Genomic DNA, 17,726 nt, shown 5'->3' with positions numbered 1-17,726 from the left:
TTTTGACCAACAACAAAAAAAATTTTATTGAAATGAATGGGGTCCAGTTTGCAAATACATTCTTTCTGGATAATAATGTGGAAGCCTGTTTGACTTCTTCTAGGCTTCCTGAACAACTCCATTGGCCACAAGCAGGCTGGAAAGCATCAGGGGAGATTCGATCTCTGGATAGTTGCAGGTCATAGAGGTGGCACTTGCAGACAATCATGTGAATAAGTGTGCTGATGGGAATGCTCTTTATTTTTTTGCTTGTGAACTTCTTCTTACATCTAGAAGCTAAAAACCTATCCTATCCATAACTGAGAGCTCTGTTCTGGCCGTTCATCCATGTGTTATAGCAAGTGCTTACAATTTACTTCTTATTGCCACACTGAAATAATGGTGCGATTTCACTATATGAGTGAAAACTTTATTGGCTAACCAAGAAACATAGTATTTGTATGCTATCAGATCACAAAGACTCTTCACCCACAAAAGATTGACTCCAGATCTCTGACCTTTTAAGGGTATGTTCTAGTGGTTTGAAAAAAACACCATTTGGCTAAGTTTCCACTTGTTTTTTTCCCCTGCATTTATTTGTGTGAAAAAAACGCCAGTGCAATTTCTTGCATCTGATGTTTTTTCTGCCATTTTTGTAAATGTGGAAATTGTATTGTTGGCCACTTTAACGTTTTTTTTTTAATTTGTTGAGTACCAAAAAAAAAAAAAAAGGATGCAGTAGTGATGGAAAAAAATTATTTCATGAAATTAATATTTTTTTATTACGAAATATTAATACATTTTTAAACAGGAATCAATTGATGTGGGCAGGCAGGGCACTAAAAATATAGCCGACAATAATAAAAATGTCATGTGTTTTTTACTTTTTTTTTTCTTCTTTTTTAATATTTTTTAGGTAGTACTACTACTCCCAGTATGGAACACACTGTTCCATGATGGGAGTAGTAGTTCCTGTACTAATAGATTGCTCCGGGTGTCACTCCTGACACCCGACGCGATCATCCATAATATAGCAGAGATACGGAGCGGCTCTATACAGCGCTCACATCTCTGCACTATACTCTGTCCGGCCAGTGATGTGAATAGAAATTCACATCACTCATTCATATTTTCTGCGCAGAGTAGGGATTGGCCGGATGGTGGCAGCAAATCCCCGCTCTCAGCGGGAAATATGAATGAGTGAGTGGCCGGCCGGAGTACATAGCAGAGATGCGAGCACAGGAGAAAATCGCTCCGCATCTCAGGGATGAAGGATGATTGCAGCGGGTGTCAGGAGGGACACCCGCTGTGATCTGTCCTTAACTGCAGGTACTACTGCTCCCAAGATGGAGCACACCCTGCATTAATAGACAGATTGCAGTGAGAGTCACTCCTGACACCCGCTGTGATCCTCCTGTATAATGCTCTTCTATGGTCTCCTTCACTGACGTATATATACACCTATTCATATTTCCCACAGAGAGTTGTGATTGGCTGGAACCATCTAGCCAATCACAGATCTCTGCGGGAAATATGAATAGGTGTATATATACGGCAGTGCAGGGGATCATAGAAGAGCGGCCGGCCGCATCTATACATTATACAGAAGGATACCTAAAAAAAGATTTTTTAAGTGAAAAACGCACACATTACATTTTTATTATTGTCGGCTACATTTTCAGTGCCCTGCCTGCCCACATAAATTGATCGCTGTTTAAAAATGAATAAAAATTTCATTATAATGAAGAAAAATGTTGTTAAATCCAATTTTTTCCATCACTACTGTATCTTTTTTAATATATTTTTTTTAATGGTACCCTACGAAATTTTATTAAAAAAAGGTATCTCCACTTTTTTGGATCGCTAAAGTCCAAAAAAGAATAAAAAAAATGCCTGAAAAAACACCAAAGTTAAAACCCACATGTTGTTTTTCTTGGCGTTTTTTTTTCTCCCATAGACTTCTAGCTGCGACTTTGCAAAAAAGCCAAGGAGCTGAAAAACAACAAAAAAGAGCAAACAAACGCCAAAAGGATAAAAAAAATGCCAAACTGAAAAACGCAGAGTGGAAAAAAAATGTTGTGATGTCTCATTGATTTACAGTTAACATCTGGCCGCAGCGTTTTTTTGGCCGAAAAAACGCCATGCAGCAGAATTGGCATTTTTCTTGAAATTTCCCCCCCCCCCCCCAAAAAAAACAAGTGGAAACTTAGCCTTATACACCACCAGGAAAAACAGCCTCCAATACAGCTTGCAAATCAGCATGTTTTTTACACATGGGGGAGGTTATCAAAGTTGTCTATTTCCCGCATCAATTTAGACCAACCCACAGAGGGTTAGGCCGGTCTATTGTGCGTTTAATCTATCAAAAGTCACACGGCTCTTGATAAATTATGCGCAAAGACTTCACGATCTACAGTTTAGACTGTATTTAAACCTGCTCCAGTATGTTCGGAAATTTCAGTGTACTTTCGGCCAATGCGACTTTTTGCTGAAAAGTCTTTATTGATAAATTCAGCACCAATGCATTTTTCTGTCTAAAATAGACTAGACTGCCCTAAAATAGACTAGAATGCATCATGTACTAAAAATCCTCTAAGGCAAAAGTTGCGAAAAAGTTGCACGTATTTAGACTGCAAGTTTCTGTGCAACAATTTTAAATGGGAAAAACCAGTCTAAGTCCTTTGATAATTCTCCCCCATGGTATTTAAAGTACAGGCATTTTAGATTTTTTTTTCTGGTGTTTTTTTTCAAAGTTCCCAAAAAAGGTAACATGTTGCTTTTCTTTTTTAGTGCTGTTTTAATGCTGCTTTGAGCATTTCCCCTTGAAATCACTCTTTTTAAAAAAAATAGCATTAAAATGCACCAAGCCCACAAAAACTGAATTGTTAAAAAGCCTTTTAAGCAGGTCAAAGATAGCTCAAATTATGTCTGTTTAAATCTTTGTCCCTGTAAAAACAGCAGTGTCATTGTTTTGATATATCGTAATAATGCATCCCATTACTATGTCTTAAAATCTTTTTGTTTTTTAAGAGGCAGGATCCACGTGTACTTGCTTGTAGTAGGTTGGACATTGCACCACTTTTTTCTCTCTGCATCTTGTATCAGATGATAGGAAGCTTATAACATAGAAGCAGGATGTATTGTGCAGACTTGTACTTAAGCAGCGGCATATGGAGGGGGTAAATCTTTGAATTCTATTTTAACAGCTTCCTTGTAGGATGGAAGTGTTGTCTGTAAAACATTAGAAATGGATTAACAAGAGCATACAAAGCGTAGGAAATATAAAAAATGTATTGAATAAAATATTAATTAAAAAAGCAAAAAAGGCAACAATATTTAGTAAACAAAAAAATAAAAAATCAGTCGGTTGGGGGAAATGTAAAGCCTTTGTAGAACTGCAACTTTTTTTTTTTTGTATTAGTATGACAGTCTTTAACTGCATGACTGCATTTATTACTTAAAGGGATATTCCAGCCATACTTGCCTAGCACTGGCCCCCTGTTGGTCCCCTGCATCTCCCATTTAGCTTGGTCCGGTCCCCCAATATTCTGTACCAAGAGCTTGTCTCGAAAGCAGGAAGAAGACGGATGATTGGGGGACCAGATGGAGCAAAAGGGAGCTGCAAAGGGGCCAGCTGAAGTCTAGGTTAGGTATGTATGTTTTTTTAAGCTGAAATACCCCTTTAAGGTGTTAGTGTCATTTAAAGGAAAACTGTCACATGTTTTGTCCCGCACTATCCACAGGTACCTGTGGATAGTGCGGAAGATGCTGAACAATTTGAGTCCTACCTTGCCCGGGCGGTGCTGCGGGCAGGGCGGCGGTTACAACACAGTGGCAGTTGAAGGCAGGCACCCGCCTTTGCCAGTTAAGCGCTAATTTTAATACACAGAAAAAGACCTGTAACAGGCAAACGGCGCAGCGGATCCGGGCAAGGTAGGACTCAAATTGTTCGCATCTCCCGCACTATCCACAGGTACCTGTGGATAGTGTGGGACAAAACATGTGACAGTTTTCCTTTAAAGGGGTACTCCGGTGAAAAACAATTGTTTTCAAATAAACTGGTGCCAGAAAGTTAAACAGATTTGTAATTACTTTATTTGAAAATCTTAACCCTGCCAGTACTTATCAGCTACTGTATGCTCCAGAGGAAGTTCTTTTCTTTTTTAATTTATTTTCTGTCTGACCACAGTGCTCTTTGCTGACACCTCTGTCTATGTCAGGAACTGTCCAGAGCAGGATAGGTTTGCTATGGAGATTTGCTCCTGCTCTGGACAGTTCCTGACATGAACAGTGGTGTCAGCAGAGAGCCCTGTGGTCAGACTGAAAAGAAATTCTAAAAGAAAAGAACTTCCTGTGGAGCATACAGCAGCTGATAAGTACTGAAAGGATTAAGATTTTTAAATAGAAGTAATTTACAAATCTGTTTAACTTTCTGGCACCAGTTGATTTTTAAGAACAATTTAACACTTGACATGTGAAGACGCTTCAAATGTTTCATCGATTGAAGTCTCAGCACTAGAGACCCCGCCTAATCAAAACTTTTGAAATGTCTGTGTTACATGTGAAAAGTTATTTTTTTTAAAATAATTATAACACTTTAAAGCTCAATATACTTTACTACATATTCTATCCTGGCAATGGGTTTAGTGGTCATTACCTTTGAGATTTGTTTCAGAGAATGCTCGTCATTTGTTTGATTCTTTACAAAAGCATTTGCACCTTTGAAGAATCTCCAGATACAACAGATCATAAATGCCTATAGATTAAACATTTAGTTATTCAGATGGCAATTATTATTATCATTATTATTATTGTTGTTATTATTATAATTTTTTACATACAAAACATTTTCTGTACAAATGTGTCCATCCTTACTAGAGATGAGCGAACTTCCAGTAAATTTGATTCGTCACGAACTTCTCGGCTCGGCAGTTGATGACTTTTCCTGCATAAATTAGTTCAGCTTTCAGGTGCTCCGGTGGGCTGGAAAAGGTGGATACAGTCCTAGGAAAGAGTCTCCTAGGACTGTATCCACCTTTTCCAGCCCACGGGAGCACCTGAAAGCTGAACTAATTTATGCAGGAAAAGTCATCAACTGCCGAGCTGAGAAGTTCGTGACAAATCGAATTTACTGGAAGTTCGCTCATCTCTAATCCTTACCTTTCCTCATAACTCCTCATGTCCTAAATGTGTATCAAAAGATAACAAGCTTAGAGCAAAAAAAAATATAAATGTGAACAGTGTAGGAGATGTACAGTTTGCTATATGGGTCTAACTGTATCAACTCAGTGGCTATAATGTGAACTGCAACCTGTAGAGAGCCTAGCGAACTACTGTTTTGAATTTGTATCATGAGAAATTGGAGCTGTTAAATGCAAGAAAAGGTAAAAGTGGACACATTTGTATATCATATATTGAAACACAGATTAACACGCATTTGAATCACATCATGATTGATCTTACTTTTTCATTACTATTTCAAACATTTTATAATTATTTAATTCTAGATTTGACTTTCTGTTAGAGAATAAGTCTTTTTTTTCCATGTGCGGGTTATTATTTATTTATCTACCAATAGAAGAAAAGTGAGGAGATAAAGTATGTAAATGGTGTAAATGGGCCACCAAGGGATTGTGGCGGACAATAACATTATGGTGTGTATTAAGTCTTATATGTCTAGACCAGAAAGAAGCAAAGTGGGAGGGAACACCAAATATATAACATATAATGGGTGTTGGGGCATCCTCTAAGCAAGGAGAAGAGTAAACAGGTACTTAATGTACACTGCTCAAAATAAATAAATAAAGGGAACACTAAGATAACAGATCCTAGATCGGAATGAATGAACAATTCGTATGAATTACTTTCGTCTTTACATAGTTGAATGTGCTGACAACAAAATCACACAAAATGTATCAATGGAAATCAAATTTATCAACCCATGGAGGTCTGGATATGGAGTCACACTCAAAATCCAAAGTGGAAAGCCACACTACAGGCTGATCCAACTTTGATGTAATGTCCTTAAAACAAGTCAAAATGAGGCTCAGTAGTGTGTGTGGCCTCCACATGCCTGTATGACCTCCAGCATGCTGCTGATGAGGTGGCGGATGGTCTCCTGAGGGATGTCCTTCAAGACCTGGAATAAAGCATCCGCCAACTCCTGCTCCGTCTATGGTGCAATGTGGCATTTGTAGATGGAGCGAGACATGATGTCCCAGATGTGCTCAATCAGATTTAGGTCTGGGGAACGGGTGGCCAGTCCATAGCATCAATGTCTTCCTCTTGCAGGAACTGCTGACTCCAGCCACATGAGGTCTAGCTTTGTATTGCATTAGGAGTCTCACAAGGGGTCTGAGGATCTCATCTCTTTACCTAATGGCAGTCAGGCTACCTCTGGCAAGCACATGGAGGGCTGTGCGACCCCCAAAGAAATACAACCCATTACTGACCCCCAGCCAAACCAGTCATGCTTGAGGATGTTGCAGACAGCAGAATGTTCTCCATGGCGTCTCCAGACTTTGTCACGTCAGTCACATGTACTCAGTGTTAACCTGCTTTCATCTGTGAATAGGACAGGGCACCAGTGGTGAATTTGCCAATCTTGTTGTTCTCTGGCAAAGGCCAAACGTCCTGCACGGTGTTGGGCTGTAAGCACAACCCCCACCTGTATACGTCGGGCCCTCATACCACCTACATGGAGTCTGTTTCTGACCGTTTGAGTGGACACATGCACATTTGTGGCCTGCTGGAGGTCCTTTTGCAGGGCTCTGGCAGTGCTCCTCCAGCTCCTCCTTGCACAAAGACAGAGGTAGCGGTCCTGCTGCTGGGTTGTATCCCTCCTACAGCTTCCTCCACGTTTCCTGATGTACTGGCCTGTCTCCTGGTAGCACCTCCATTCTCTGGACACTACGCTGACAGAGACAGCAAATCTCCTAGCTACAGCTCGCATTGATGTGCCATCCTGGATGAGCTGCACTACCTGAGCCCCTTGTGTGGGTTGTAGACTTTGTCTCATGCTACCACTAGAGTGAAAGCACCGCCAGCATTCAAAAGTGACCAAAACATCAGTCAGGAAGCATAGGAACTGAGAAGTGGTCTGTGGTCACCACCTGCAGAACCACTCCTTTATTGGGGTGTCTTGCTAATTGCCTATAATTTCCACCTGTTGTCTGTTCCATTTGCACAACAGCATGTTGATTGATTGATTGTCAGTGTTGCTTCCTGAGTGGACAGTGTGATTTCACAGAAGTGTGATTGACTTGGAGTTACATTGTGTTGTTTAAGTGTTCACTTTATTTTTTTGAGCAGTGTACATATATGGAATCCCCCCACCTTGTACAAACGTAGCAGCCCAGTGACTCAATTGAAGACAGTGAACAATGGTACAGTTTAAGAAAACTATTGGTATGCAACCAGTAAAATAAGGGAAGATCCATCAAGCCAGGTTAAAAGCTAGAATTATCCCAAATATGCGCAAGGGGCATACATGTAAGATAAGACTGGAAATAAAGCTCCCAAACATTATCTAAAGAGGAAGAGAGGAAAGAAACAAGTTGGTACATAGCTGCAGCTTGGTACTACTTTTAAACGACCAGAATCCCTAGACCTTTTTTAACCTGATAGGTATGAAATGTATGTCAAGAAATTCAGGGTGTAGAAGCAGGCCCGGCTACTATAAGGCAGTTAAGGCAGCTGCCTCAGGGTGCTGAGATGGTGGGGTGGAGATTACCCTACCACTGGGAACAGGGAAGTAGCACATATGCACATGGCTTGGGTAGGCCATTGTCTCATATAACTGCCTTAGCATGTCCTGATTTTCTATGGACCTAGAAGCCGCAGGTCTTTTGCTCCTCCTTGGCTTCTCCTGCAGCAATGTTATCACGATTCTGGTGAGGAGGGCAGAGCACAGGGGAAAGAAAAAAGTGCCTGTTGGACTTTCTGTTTCATAGGTCGCCCTCAAGTACTTGTCTAGCTGAAACTGGCTGTGCTGTGTTTAACTTGCAGTACCACTGCTAACTACCGTCATAATTTTACTGCTATTTTCTAAAATAAAAGTAGTAAAAAGGGGGCAATTTCACTGCAATATTCAAATTCCCATTAAAATTTGGGCGGTGATTAGCACTGCCTTGTGAAGTTACTCTAACAGTAACTAATGGGGATTTAGACTAATATAAACTCAAGGGGTACTTTGGATACTAGTTGTGCGTACACTATAGATTGGTATTTCTTTTAATCAAAATAAATAAAAGTTTATATTATTTAAAATATTTCTTGTTCTTCAGTAGTTGTGTTAATGCGTATTTCCCACTTTAAGCATCTTATCACTATAGAGACCCCTATTGATAACATGATTGTAAGTCACCATTTAACTTTAACATACAAGTGTGCTTACAGTTTCACCATTTAAGAAGGCAATTGTGGTGGGATCAGAGAGGGGTAGCAGAGTGGAGTGCACCAAAATGCACCTTCACCTGTGGAGACAATTTTGCAATAGGCCTGTATAAAAGAACCCCCATATAAAATAATTGATCCTTCTTAGGAGGTTTTACTAATTGTAGGCTGAGATAGACATGATGAGGATTGGGAGAGAAATGTTAATCCTACTTTCAAATGACACTAGAGCAGTGGTGTAGCTATAGGGGTCCCAAAGGGCCCCCCTTCCACTATATAATACTACGGCCTGAAGGGGAGGCTTGTGGCCGCGAAATCTGCGGCAGCGACGCTGCCAGTACCAGGCTTGGCACTAGCCTCAAACCCCCCCCTCAGTGCTAGCTTCTACCACCCCCCCTTCTACCACAACCCCTAAGCACACCATAACACTGCCGAGACATACGCCCCCCTCCTCCCCTCACCATGTGCAGCGGAGGCACGCTCCTAATCCTGCCTAGCAGTTAATTTTGGGTCTGGAGGGGAGGGGTGTGTGTGTAAATTTTAGGTCCGAAGGAGCAGGGGGAAGGTTATATATGGGGTTCAGAGGCAGAGGGTGTATGTATGATGTTTGTGTATGTACTGTATGTATGATGTATGAATGATGTGTGTGTATGAATGATGTGTGTGAGCAACATGTATGTATGATGTGTGGAGATGTATTATGCGGGGGATATTGAGGCGGCAGGGGTGTATATGATGTGTTTGTGTATGATGTGTTTATGTATGATGTATGTGTATGCATGATATGTATGTATGATGTGTGTGTATGCATGTATTATACATGTGGGGGGGGGGTGGAGGTGGCATGTGTATGTATGATGTGTGTATGTACTGTATGTATCATATATGAATGATGTGTGCATGTACTGTATGTATGATGTATGAATGATGTGTGTATGAATGGTGTTTGTATGAATGATAGATATGTGTAAGCAATATGAAGATGTGTGTAAGCTAGAAGTATGTATATATGATGTGTGGAGATGCATTATGCGGAGATCTGGAGGCGGCAGGTGTATGTATGATGTGTGTTTGTGTATAATGTATGTGTATGTATGATGTGCGTGTATATGTATGTATTATGGATGTGTGTGTGTAGGAGGGGCAAGGGGGGGGCGGAGACACCGGGTGTGCGTATGTATGATGTGTGTATGTTTGCTAGATGTGTGTAAGATAGATGTGTGCGTGTATGTGTGTGTTTATTTGTGATATGTGTATGTATGTTATGTATGTATGATAGATGTGTGTAAGCTAGATGGATATATCTATGATGTGTGGATGTATGATGTATTCGTATGTACGATGGATGTATGTATGATAGATGTACGTATGAATGATAGGTGTGTGTATGTATGATAGATGGGTTTATGATGTGTATATGTATCATACATCTATCATACATACATCTATCATACACGCAAATATCATAACCATACATCTACCATACATACACCAGTCTCATACACATCTATCATACATAAATACATATACTGTTCATCAATGGGGGGGGGGGGGGGGCAGTAGGTCATTGGGTATGGGTCAGACTTTGGGGTCTGGAGAGTTGGCCAGGGGAGCCTAGAGCAAAATTCTGGGGTCTGGGGAGGGGGCAGAGGAGCCTGGAGAGGACTTAGTGGTCGAGGGAGGGGGAAGAGGAGCACGTAGGAGGACCTATGGATCTGGGGGGAAAGGGGGGTTTGAACAGAGGAGCCAGGAGGAGGACAGAGGGATATGGAGGAGGACAGGTGTGATTCAGCTAAACTGAGAAGAAACAATGTGTGACAGTATTAGTATTATTATTATTATGGAGGGATTATTATATTTGGAAAATACAGTGTGTGGCAGGGTTATATTCAGAGGGTACAGCGTATAGCATGGTTATTTTTGAGGGTTTATATTCGGGGCACAGTGTGTGGAAGTATTATATTCATGGGTACAGTGGGTGGCAGTTTTACGTTCATGGGCACAGTGTGGCAGTATTATATTCAGAGGGTACGGTGTGTGGTAGTTTTATATTCATAGAGTACATTGTGTTGCAGGATTATATTCAGGGAGTACAGTGTGTGGCTGGATTGTATTCAAAGGGTACAGTATGTGACAGTATTATATTCAGAGAGCACAGTGTGTTGCAGTATTATATTCAGGGGTACAGTGTGTGGCAGGATTATATTTAGGGGGACAGTAGGTGGCAATATTATATTCAGGGGGTACAGTGTGTGTCAGCATTATATTCAGTACAATATTTAGCAGGGTTATAATGATTATTGTCTTCATACAGAGGATGAGGATCTACTGACAAAGTGAGAACCTGTGATGTCCGGGTATCAGACTTTGCAGAGAAGATGGAGCTGGAAGAAATCCTGATGTCTGGACCAGATGAAGAAGAAAAGAAAAGATAACAGAGAAGATGTCCCTCAGGTCACTGATTTTCCTGACTGTCCCATCAGAGCTGTAGTCACTGATATCATTGTGTGTTCTCCTGACTGTCCCATCAGCTGGAGTTACTGCAGTCAGTTCCGCAGTGATGGTGGGTGATGCTGTACCCTAATCTGTGGCTTTCCAATTGTTGCAAAACTACAAATCTCATAATGCCTGACATGATGGGAGTTATAGCGTTACAACAACTGGAGAGCAACTGGAACCAAGGTGATCGGTGGGGGTCCCAGAAGTTGAACCCCCACTAGAAAAATTGGCTGCTTATTCATATATGCCTGGGCCTATGTTTTGTCTGTCTGGCCCTGCCTGTTAGTCACTGTATTCTCCTGACTGTGTCCCATCAGTGCTGTAGTCACTGATATCTTTGTGCGGCTAAGTAAGGGGTCGTCCAGGATTGGGGAAGCGGGTCGTCAGGTGGTACGGGGGCCCTGGGCAAATTTTTACACCAGGGCCCGGTGGGTTCTAGCTACGCCCCTGCACTAGAGATACCGTTTACATGAATAACTCTACAACTACCATAAAAAAACACACTTGAAAATCCTGTTTTCATTATTCCAATGTAATGTAAGAAAAATCTACGTGTGTTTTTCAATAAGGGCGTCATGATAAACAGTCTGTCTTGACAAATCCCTCCTGTCCTGTTACACTGTGTAATGTTCTCAACACAAGTTAAATGCAGGATATAGACGCTAATCCTTTTGCTGGACTCCAGGTAGTATGTAAGAGACGCAACAAGATTCAAGTTGACTGGCACAGCAACAAAAATGGAAGGTCTGTGCTACTTTACCCGTAAACAACTTTTTCATCCAATTAAATTGAGGGAGTTTATTTCACCCAATAAATAATTTTCTGTTCGGAATAGAAACTTCTATGTGTAGAATATTCTGAAAGGTCTTATGTGGTTGAGCAAATATTTTGTCATTAACGCTGTCAGTCATTAAAAGAGCACCATCAGCATTTATTTCACCAGCAGTCACAGGTCAATTGAATAGACAGGCTTATTATCTCTAATCTAGCAAACAGTTTAGACCCTTTTCTGAATGTCATAAAGCAACTACTATATTTACATTTTGTTATTTATTACTGAACATGTCACGCATTGAATTAAACAGCCAGGGAAGGTCTTTTTCGGATTCCCAGTTTAATGGGGGTTTCTCTTCAAGACAAGTCTTTCTGTATGTCCTATTAGGGTCACTTGGGACCCCCTCTCAGAGCTAGAAACTTAAACATCTCTTGCTCTGGGAGACCTGGCCTATCCATGCATTACAAGGACAACCATTTACTTACTGTAAATAGTTGCCATATTAGCCCTCGCTCCCATTCATCTGGCACATGGCCAGCAGGCACCAGATGAAATAACTCTGCATGAAGAAATTTTAGATCTGGTGAATCAAGCTGGGAAGCAAATATCTCCAAGGAAAGTGAAGGCGGATATCCGGCTCCCAGGCAGTTAAAATTCCAAACTTTAATGCAAAATTATTATAAAATCATACAGGTGGAAAAATAGTGACAAAAAACAAAAGGTAAAAGCACAAACGAAACGCCAACGCGTTTCGTTTGTGCTTTTACCTTTTGTTTTTTGTCGCTATTTTTCCACCTGTATGATTTTATTATTATTTTGAATTAAAGTTTGGAATTTTAACTGCCTGGGAACTGGATATCCGCCTTCACTTTCCTTGTAGCTACTGCACCTTGAGTCCCGGCTCTAGTGTTTCTCTCTGAGCTTCCTCACCTATTCACGCTGCTGCTGCCAAATCTCTACCTATTGGAAGGGTGAGCTGTTTTTTTTGTGCTTTTTTACATTTATTATTCACTGGGAAGCAAATGTGCCAGTTCGTCCATAGATCTGGCATTGTGCCCCATTTTAGCCTATGAGGCAACAGATGGGTCGTCAAATGTAAAAGATCTAGATTGTAGCAACTGGTGTACCTATCCATTCCTTGTGTTGGATTGCCAAACAAATTTAAACCCTGCCTAATAGTACATTTCCGCCATAGCAGTCACTGCAGAAGTAAAGCTGGTCTTAGCTGAACACCTGATAGCTGGGGGTTTCCAAAACTGACCTGTTCAGTCATCCTGCTTCATGCTTCTTGTTTTGGTTTGATAACACTAGAAGTGACCCATTCAGCAGATGCTCTCTTTATGGCATTCTATTTATCTTAAAGGGGTTATCCAGGAAAAAACTTTTTTTTTTATATATATATATATATATATATATCAACTGGCTCCAGAAAGTTAAACAGATTTGTAAATTACTTCTATTAAAAAAAAATCGTAATCCTTTCATTACTTATGCGCTTCTGAAGTTAAGGTTGTTCTTTTCTGTCTAAGTGCTCTCTGATGACACGTGTCTCGGGAACCACCAAGTTTAAAAGCAAATCCCCATAGCAAACCTCTTCTAAACTGGGTGGTTCCCGAGACACGTGTCATCAGAGAGCACTTAGACAGAAAAGAACAACCTTAGCTTCAGAAGCTCATAAGTACTGAAAGGTTTACAATTTTTTAATAGAAGTAATTTACAAATCTGTTTAACTTTCTGGAGCCAGTTGATATATAACAAAAAGTTTTTTTTCCTGGATAACCCCTTTAAGAGCATTATACCTCTATATGACTACTGAACAGGTAACATCTTCCACTGCACAATAACACAGGAAACAGACTGCCTAGATTGAGTGCAGTAGCAGCACAACTACAAAGCATTCATTGAGTACACTTTATATGAGAAAGCTGCTTCTCAAGCAGGAAAATGATGTTCCGCTGCATATGGCAGTGGGTGACACTATGAGAACCAACATACATAGATCCCAGCATTGTATTTCCTGTTTAACTAGTAATTACTAAAACCACAAGCAAGGCTGGATAGCATCACTGTCAAAAGGTCCTACTATAGGACTAAGGAAAGAGTGCTCTACTCTAGGACAATGTCATTCTCCACATCACTACTGAACATTATAGAATTTACCACTCCAACTAAACACTAAACACCACTGAATTTCTTATTTGACTCTCGAAAATGATTTTCTCTCCCAAATCCTTAGTGCCAGCAAATGTACCCACATCTTCACATGACGCTAGGGAAACTAAATTAGGCATGATGGAATTTGTCCTCTGTCTGCAATGGAAACCAAATGTGAGACATAAACCCCACAGGACACAAAGGAACTCATCGTACACCAGGAAAAATACTACTGTCGAACTGCACAAAACTGAAATGCCAGCCAGGAGATGTCACGTAACATAGTCCTTCTACATAAATCAGAGCCTTTACATTTTAGCTATTTTTCTCAAATGTTAGACATGCCACTTTATTATGAATGCTGAAGATGAGGTTTTGTAGTCACATATGAATTATAGAATATAAAGCCATAATTTCCCACTATAGTCATGTGGCAAGTTTGTTTGAAAAAAAATCTGTTTATGGTAGGAATACATTCCTTAGCCTTTCTAAACACTATAGAATCATATTGCATTATTTATTTATTTATATATTTATTTATTCATTAAATTTCCTGTTACTATCAGAGATGAGCAAGACTGCAGTATGAATCTATTAAGAAGAACTAAAGCAATGACAGTGGATTCATTTTGTTTAGAAAAAAGAAGTTTCACTTATAACGCTGCTGGTTGCCAACCCCCAGCATGCTATGTGTCCAGGCTCTATCCTGTCTCAGGCAACATTCTCTGCGCCACGTCTCTGCTGTGCACCCTGGCCTTCCTTCTCTGGACTCTATCCTGCTGCTTCAGCCATTGCTGCAGTTTCCCCTCTGTCCTCTAGGGGGTGCACACAAGCACTGGCTGAGACTTACAGGGCCAGTGTGCACTCTCAATTGGATCTCCCTCCAATTCCTGCCAGGCACCATCTATAAGACAGCACTCCTCCCTTCCTGTGATTCCTGAGCAACTTTGTAGTTTACTACAGCAAAGTTTCCTGTCTGTATTGCTCCTGTGGTCCAGTTTTTCTGAACTAAGTTGATTTCTGACTTCGTCTCTGCCTGATCCTTTGGTTCCTGTTTGACTCTCAAGTGTATGACCCGGATTGTTCACTACACCTCTGTCTGCTATCTAGCTACACCTGAGCCATAAGCCAAATCAGTAACTGGCACAGTGAGTCCACACCTGTTTGGGCTTTACAAGTGCTTTTCCAAATGCCCCAATTCCTTAAAATGCTCCACACTTGGAAATAGGATCTTTAAGTTTGTAGACATAATGAATTCTCTACCGTTGTTTCAGTTTTGTAGATTAGTACTTTAGTTTTGTTTATCTCTGGTTGTTAATATACTGTAGAGATTTTTATCACTCGCTTTGCTATCCTTTAATGGAGCTTGGTCACAATCAAATTTCTTTGTCTACACACACACACACACACACACACACCATATATACCTAGGTCCATTTTACTAAGAGTAAATCCCCTATCAGTATGTTTTGGAGCCCACGCACACACAGGAAGAATGTGCAAAGCCCCTGCATCTGCAGATGTAGATTGGGTTTAAAGGGGTACTCCGTTGGAATTTTTTTTTTCTTTAAGCCAGAGTTAAACAGATTTGTAAATTACTTCTATTTAAAAATCTTAACCCTTCCAGTACTTATCAGCTGCTGTATACTATAGAGGAAGTTTTCTTTTTTAATTTATTTTCTGTCTGACCACAGTGCTCTCTTCTGACACCTCTGTTCATGTCAGGAACTATCCAGAGCAGCATAAGTTTGCTATGAGGATTTTCTCCTACTCTAGAAAGTTCCTAAAATGGACAAAGGTGTCAGCAGAGAGCACTGTGGTCAGACAGTAAGTAAATTAAAAAGAAAAGAACTTCCTGTTGAACATACAGCCACTGATAAGTACTGGAAGGATTAAGATTTTTAAACAGAAGTAATTTACAAATCTGTTTCACTTTTCTGGCACCAGTTGATTAAAAAAAAAAAATGATAATTGTTTTCCAGTGGAGTAAACCTTTAAGCCCTGAAATATAAGGCAGCATCACTAACCGTTGAGCTACTATGCAGCCCATTATTATTATTAATATAGCTTGATTTACCTGTACAATTTTACTGCAATTTGCAGCCCACCATAGCACATTTATTATTGCAGGAAGTTACAGATAGCCGAAATTAACAGTCTGAGATGAAGTGTCTCCAGAAAACGTTGCCCATCTGCCATTGGCCTCTTAATAACATATTGCTGGACATTATGCCATGTATATATCTAGCAGTTCCTTGTGCTCGGCTGGTACAGTGGGTTTATGGAGCGGACATGGTATATATGCCTCTTGCTAATTGCATTGCACAGAATTGCTGAATCATCTTTCTCTCGCTTACTCAGTTTAATTAAACAGCTCCCTGTAAAGTTTAGCAATGTATATCCAGGAAGGAAAATGTTACCTTATACAAGATCACGGCCGCATGGAGCACCAAGAAGATGATCATTTTCTTGATGTATTTCTCAGAAGACATGCACACCGAAAAGTAAGGCTGAGATAGAGAGCAGAGTTTATTACTATTGCACCCTATAAACAGAATTGCTAATGCATTTTAGAATCCCATAGATTTAGGAGAGATAATAAAGAGCATGCGTTTCCCCACATCTCCTCCAGTAGCGGGAATATTGATTTATTCTGGTAGCAATATGGAGTTCAGATCTAGATCATCTTTACCTTTATATTGCTTTTCACTTAGAATTATAAGCCACATAAACTGGGCATTTAGGCTATAATGCACTTAAAGATGAAGCAGAGCTGAATTTGTTAGTGTGTAAATCTCATTATGGCAAAAGTCATGCAAAAATAGGTAATTCTATACCTCTTACATCTTAAATGTAATTCCGTATATTAATGAAAGCTTTTTAACATATGTGTCTGATGGTGAACAATAAACTGCTACATTAACTATTTATGCGTTTTTTTTTTTAGTCCTGGCTATACTAATGTCAGCTATACTAATGTTTATTGAAATCAAAGGGGGAGATGTTGACTGCTTCCTCCTTTTATTAAAAACATTTGCTGAAATAAGGCCCTCTTAAAATTATGTATACAATGAAGAGGATTCATATCTTTTTTTTATCTTTTTTTAAAGGAGTAATCCAGATAAATATTTTTTTGTTTAAAAAAGAACCATCGGAGCTGCAACAGCAGGAAGATCAGTGGCAGGTGAGTATGTTTCTTTTTCTGTGTACTTTACTCTCTATAATACCTCTTTATGTACTTACATTCTTCTATTTACCATTAAATCATTCTTGAACTTGTTTCTTTCCTAGGCTATGTTCACACGGTGGAATGGCTGTCCAGAAAATTTTACATGCCCGCACTGGGACTGCTCAGAAATAGAGAAAATTCCGTAAAAAGAAGAAATTGGAATTTTCACCGCAGAGGTTTCCACCGTGGAAATTTTGAGCAGAATTTTTCCACCAGATTCTGTTTGGAAATTCTGCCATGTGAATATAGTCTAAGAAGAGCATTGTGCCATTCCTCTGTTAAACTTCCTGGAAATTAATAAATTAATGAGAACTGATGACCACTTTTCCCTTGTCAGTGTGGTCTATCTATATACACTATAAGGGCCTTTTTACAAAGAGTGGTGATCGATCAAACAGACTGTTATTATAGGGCCATATAGGGGTCTATAATATTAGGGTTATACAGGGCAATATAATAGGGTCAATAAGCAAACCTTTGATTGTTGGCTGATCGCTAAGTGTTGCCTTGCTAAAAATGCTCATATATCAGCAGTACATCCCCTGTGTAAGGCTGGGTTCACATATATCAGGCATCCGGCACAGTTTCCCTCTGGTGTGCACTGGAGGTAAACTGGTGCTAGAACTGATCCCATTCATTTGAATGGGACAGTTCACAATAATCCAGTGTCTCAATTTTGACACCGGATGGTTGGAC

At 40.1% G+C, this 17,726-nt stretch overlaps 1 protein-coding gene and 1 long non-coding RNA gene across 5 annotated transcripts in view; one reads left to right on the top strand and one right to left on the bottom strand.

Moving 5' to 3' along the window:
- Positions 1–1,549: 1,549 nt before the first annotated feature.
- The window catches only part of LAPTM5 (lysosomal protein transmembrane 5), a 64,764-nt gene continuing 48,587 nt past the window's right edge, over positions 1,550–17,726 (bottom strand). For all 4 annotated transcript variants that reach the window (XM_056557234.1, XM_056557235.1, XM_056557237.1 and 1 more), the window contains exons 6-8: positions 16,222–16,311; positions 4,637–4,735; positions 1,550–3,210 (exon numbers count right to left, since the gene is read on the bottom strand). In XM_056557234.1, the coding sequence (XP_056413209.1) occupies positions 3,136–3,210; positions 4,637–4,735; positions 16,222–16,311 (264 nt within the window). In that variant the 3' untranslated portion in view covers positions 1,550–3,135. The remainder of the gene's footprint in view (positions 3,211–4,636; positions 4,736–16,221; positions 16,312–17,726) is intronic.
- LOC130356145 (uncharacterized) lies at positions 3,796–17,341 on the top strand. Its single transcript, XR_008888794.1, has 3 exons — positions 3,796–3,912; positions 16,912–16,985; positions 17,093–17,341. It is a non-coding gene; the product is annotated as an uncharacterized LOC130356145 (long non-coding RNA).

Source organism: Hyla sarda, chromosome 2 (assembly GCF_029499605.1).
Source record: "Hyla sarda isolate aHylSar1 chromosome 2, aHylSar1.hap1, whole genome shotgun sequence".
NCBI classification, from domain to species: Eukaryota; Metazoa; Chordata; class Amphibia; order Anura; family Hylidae; genus Hyla; species Hyla sarda.
The sequence above is the reverse complement of the archived record's forward strand: the minus strand, read 5'-3'. Positions and strand labels throughout refer to the sequence as shown.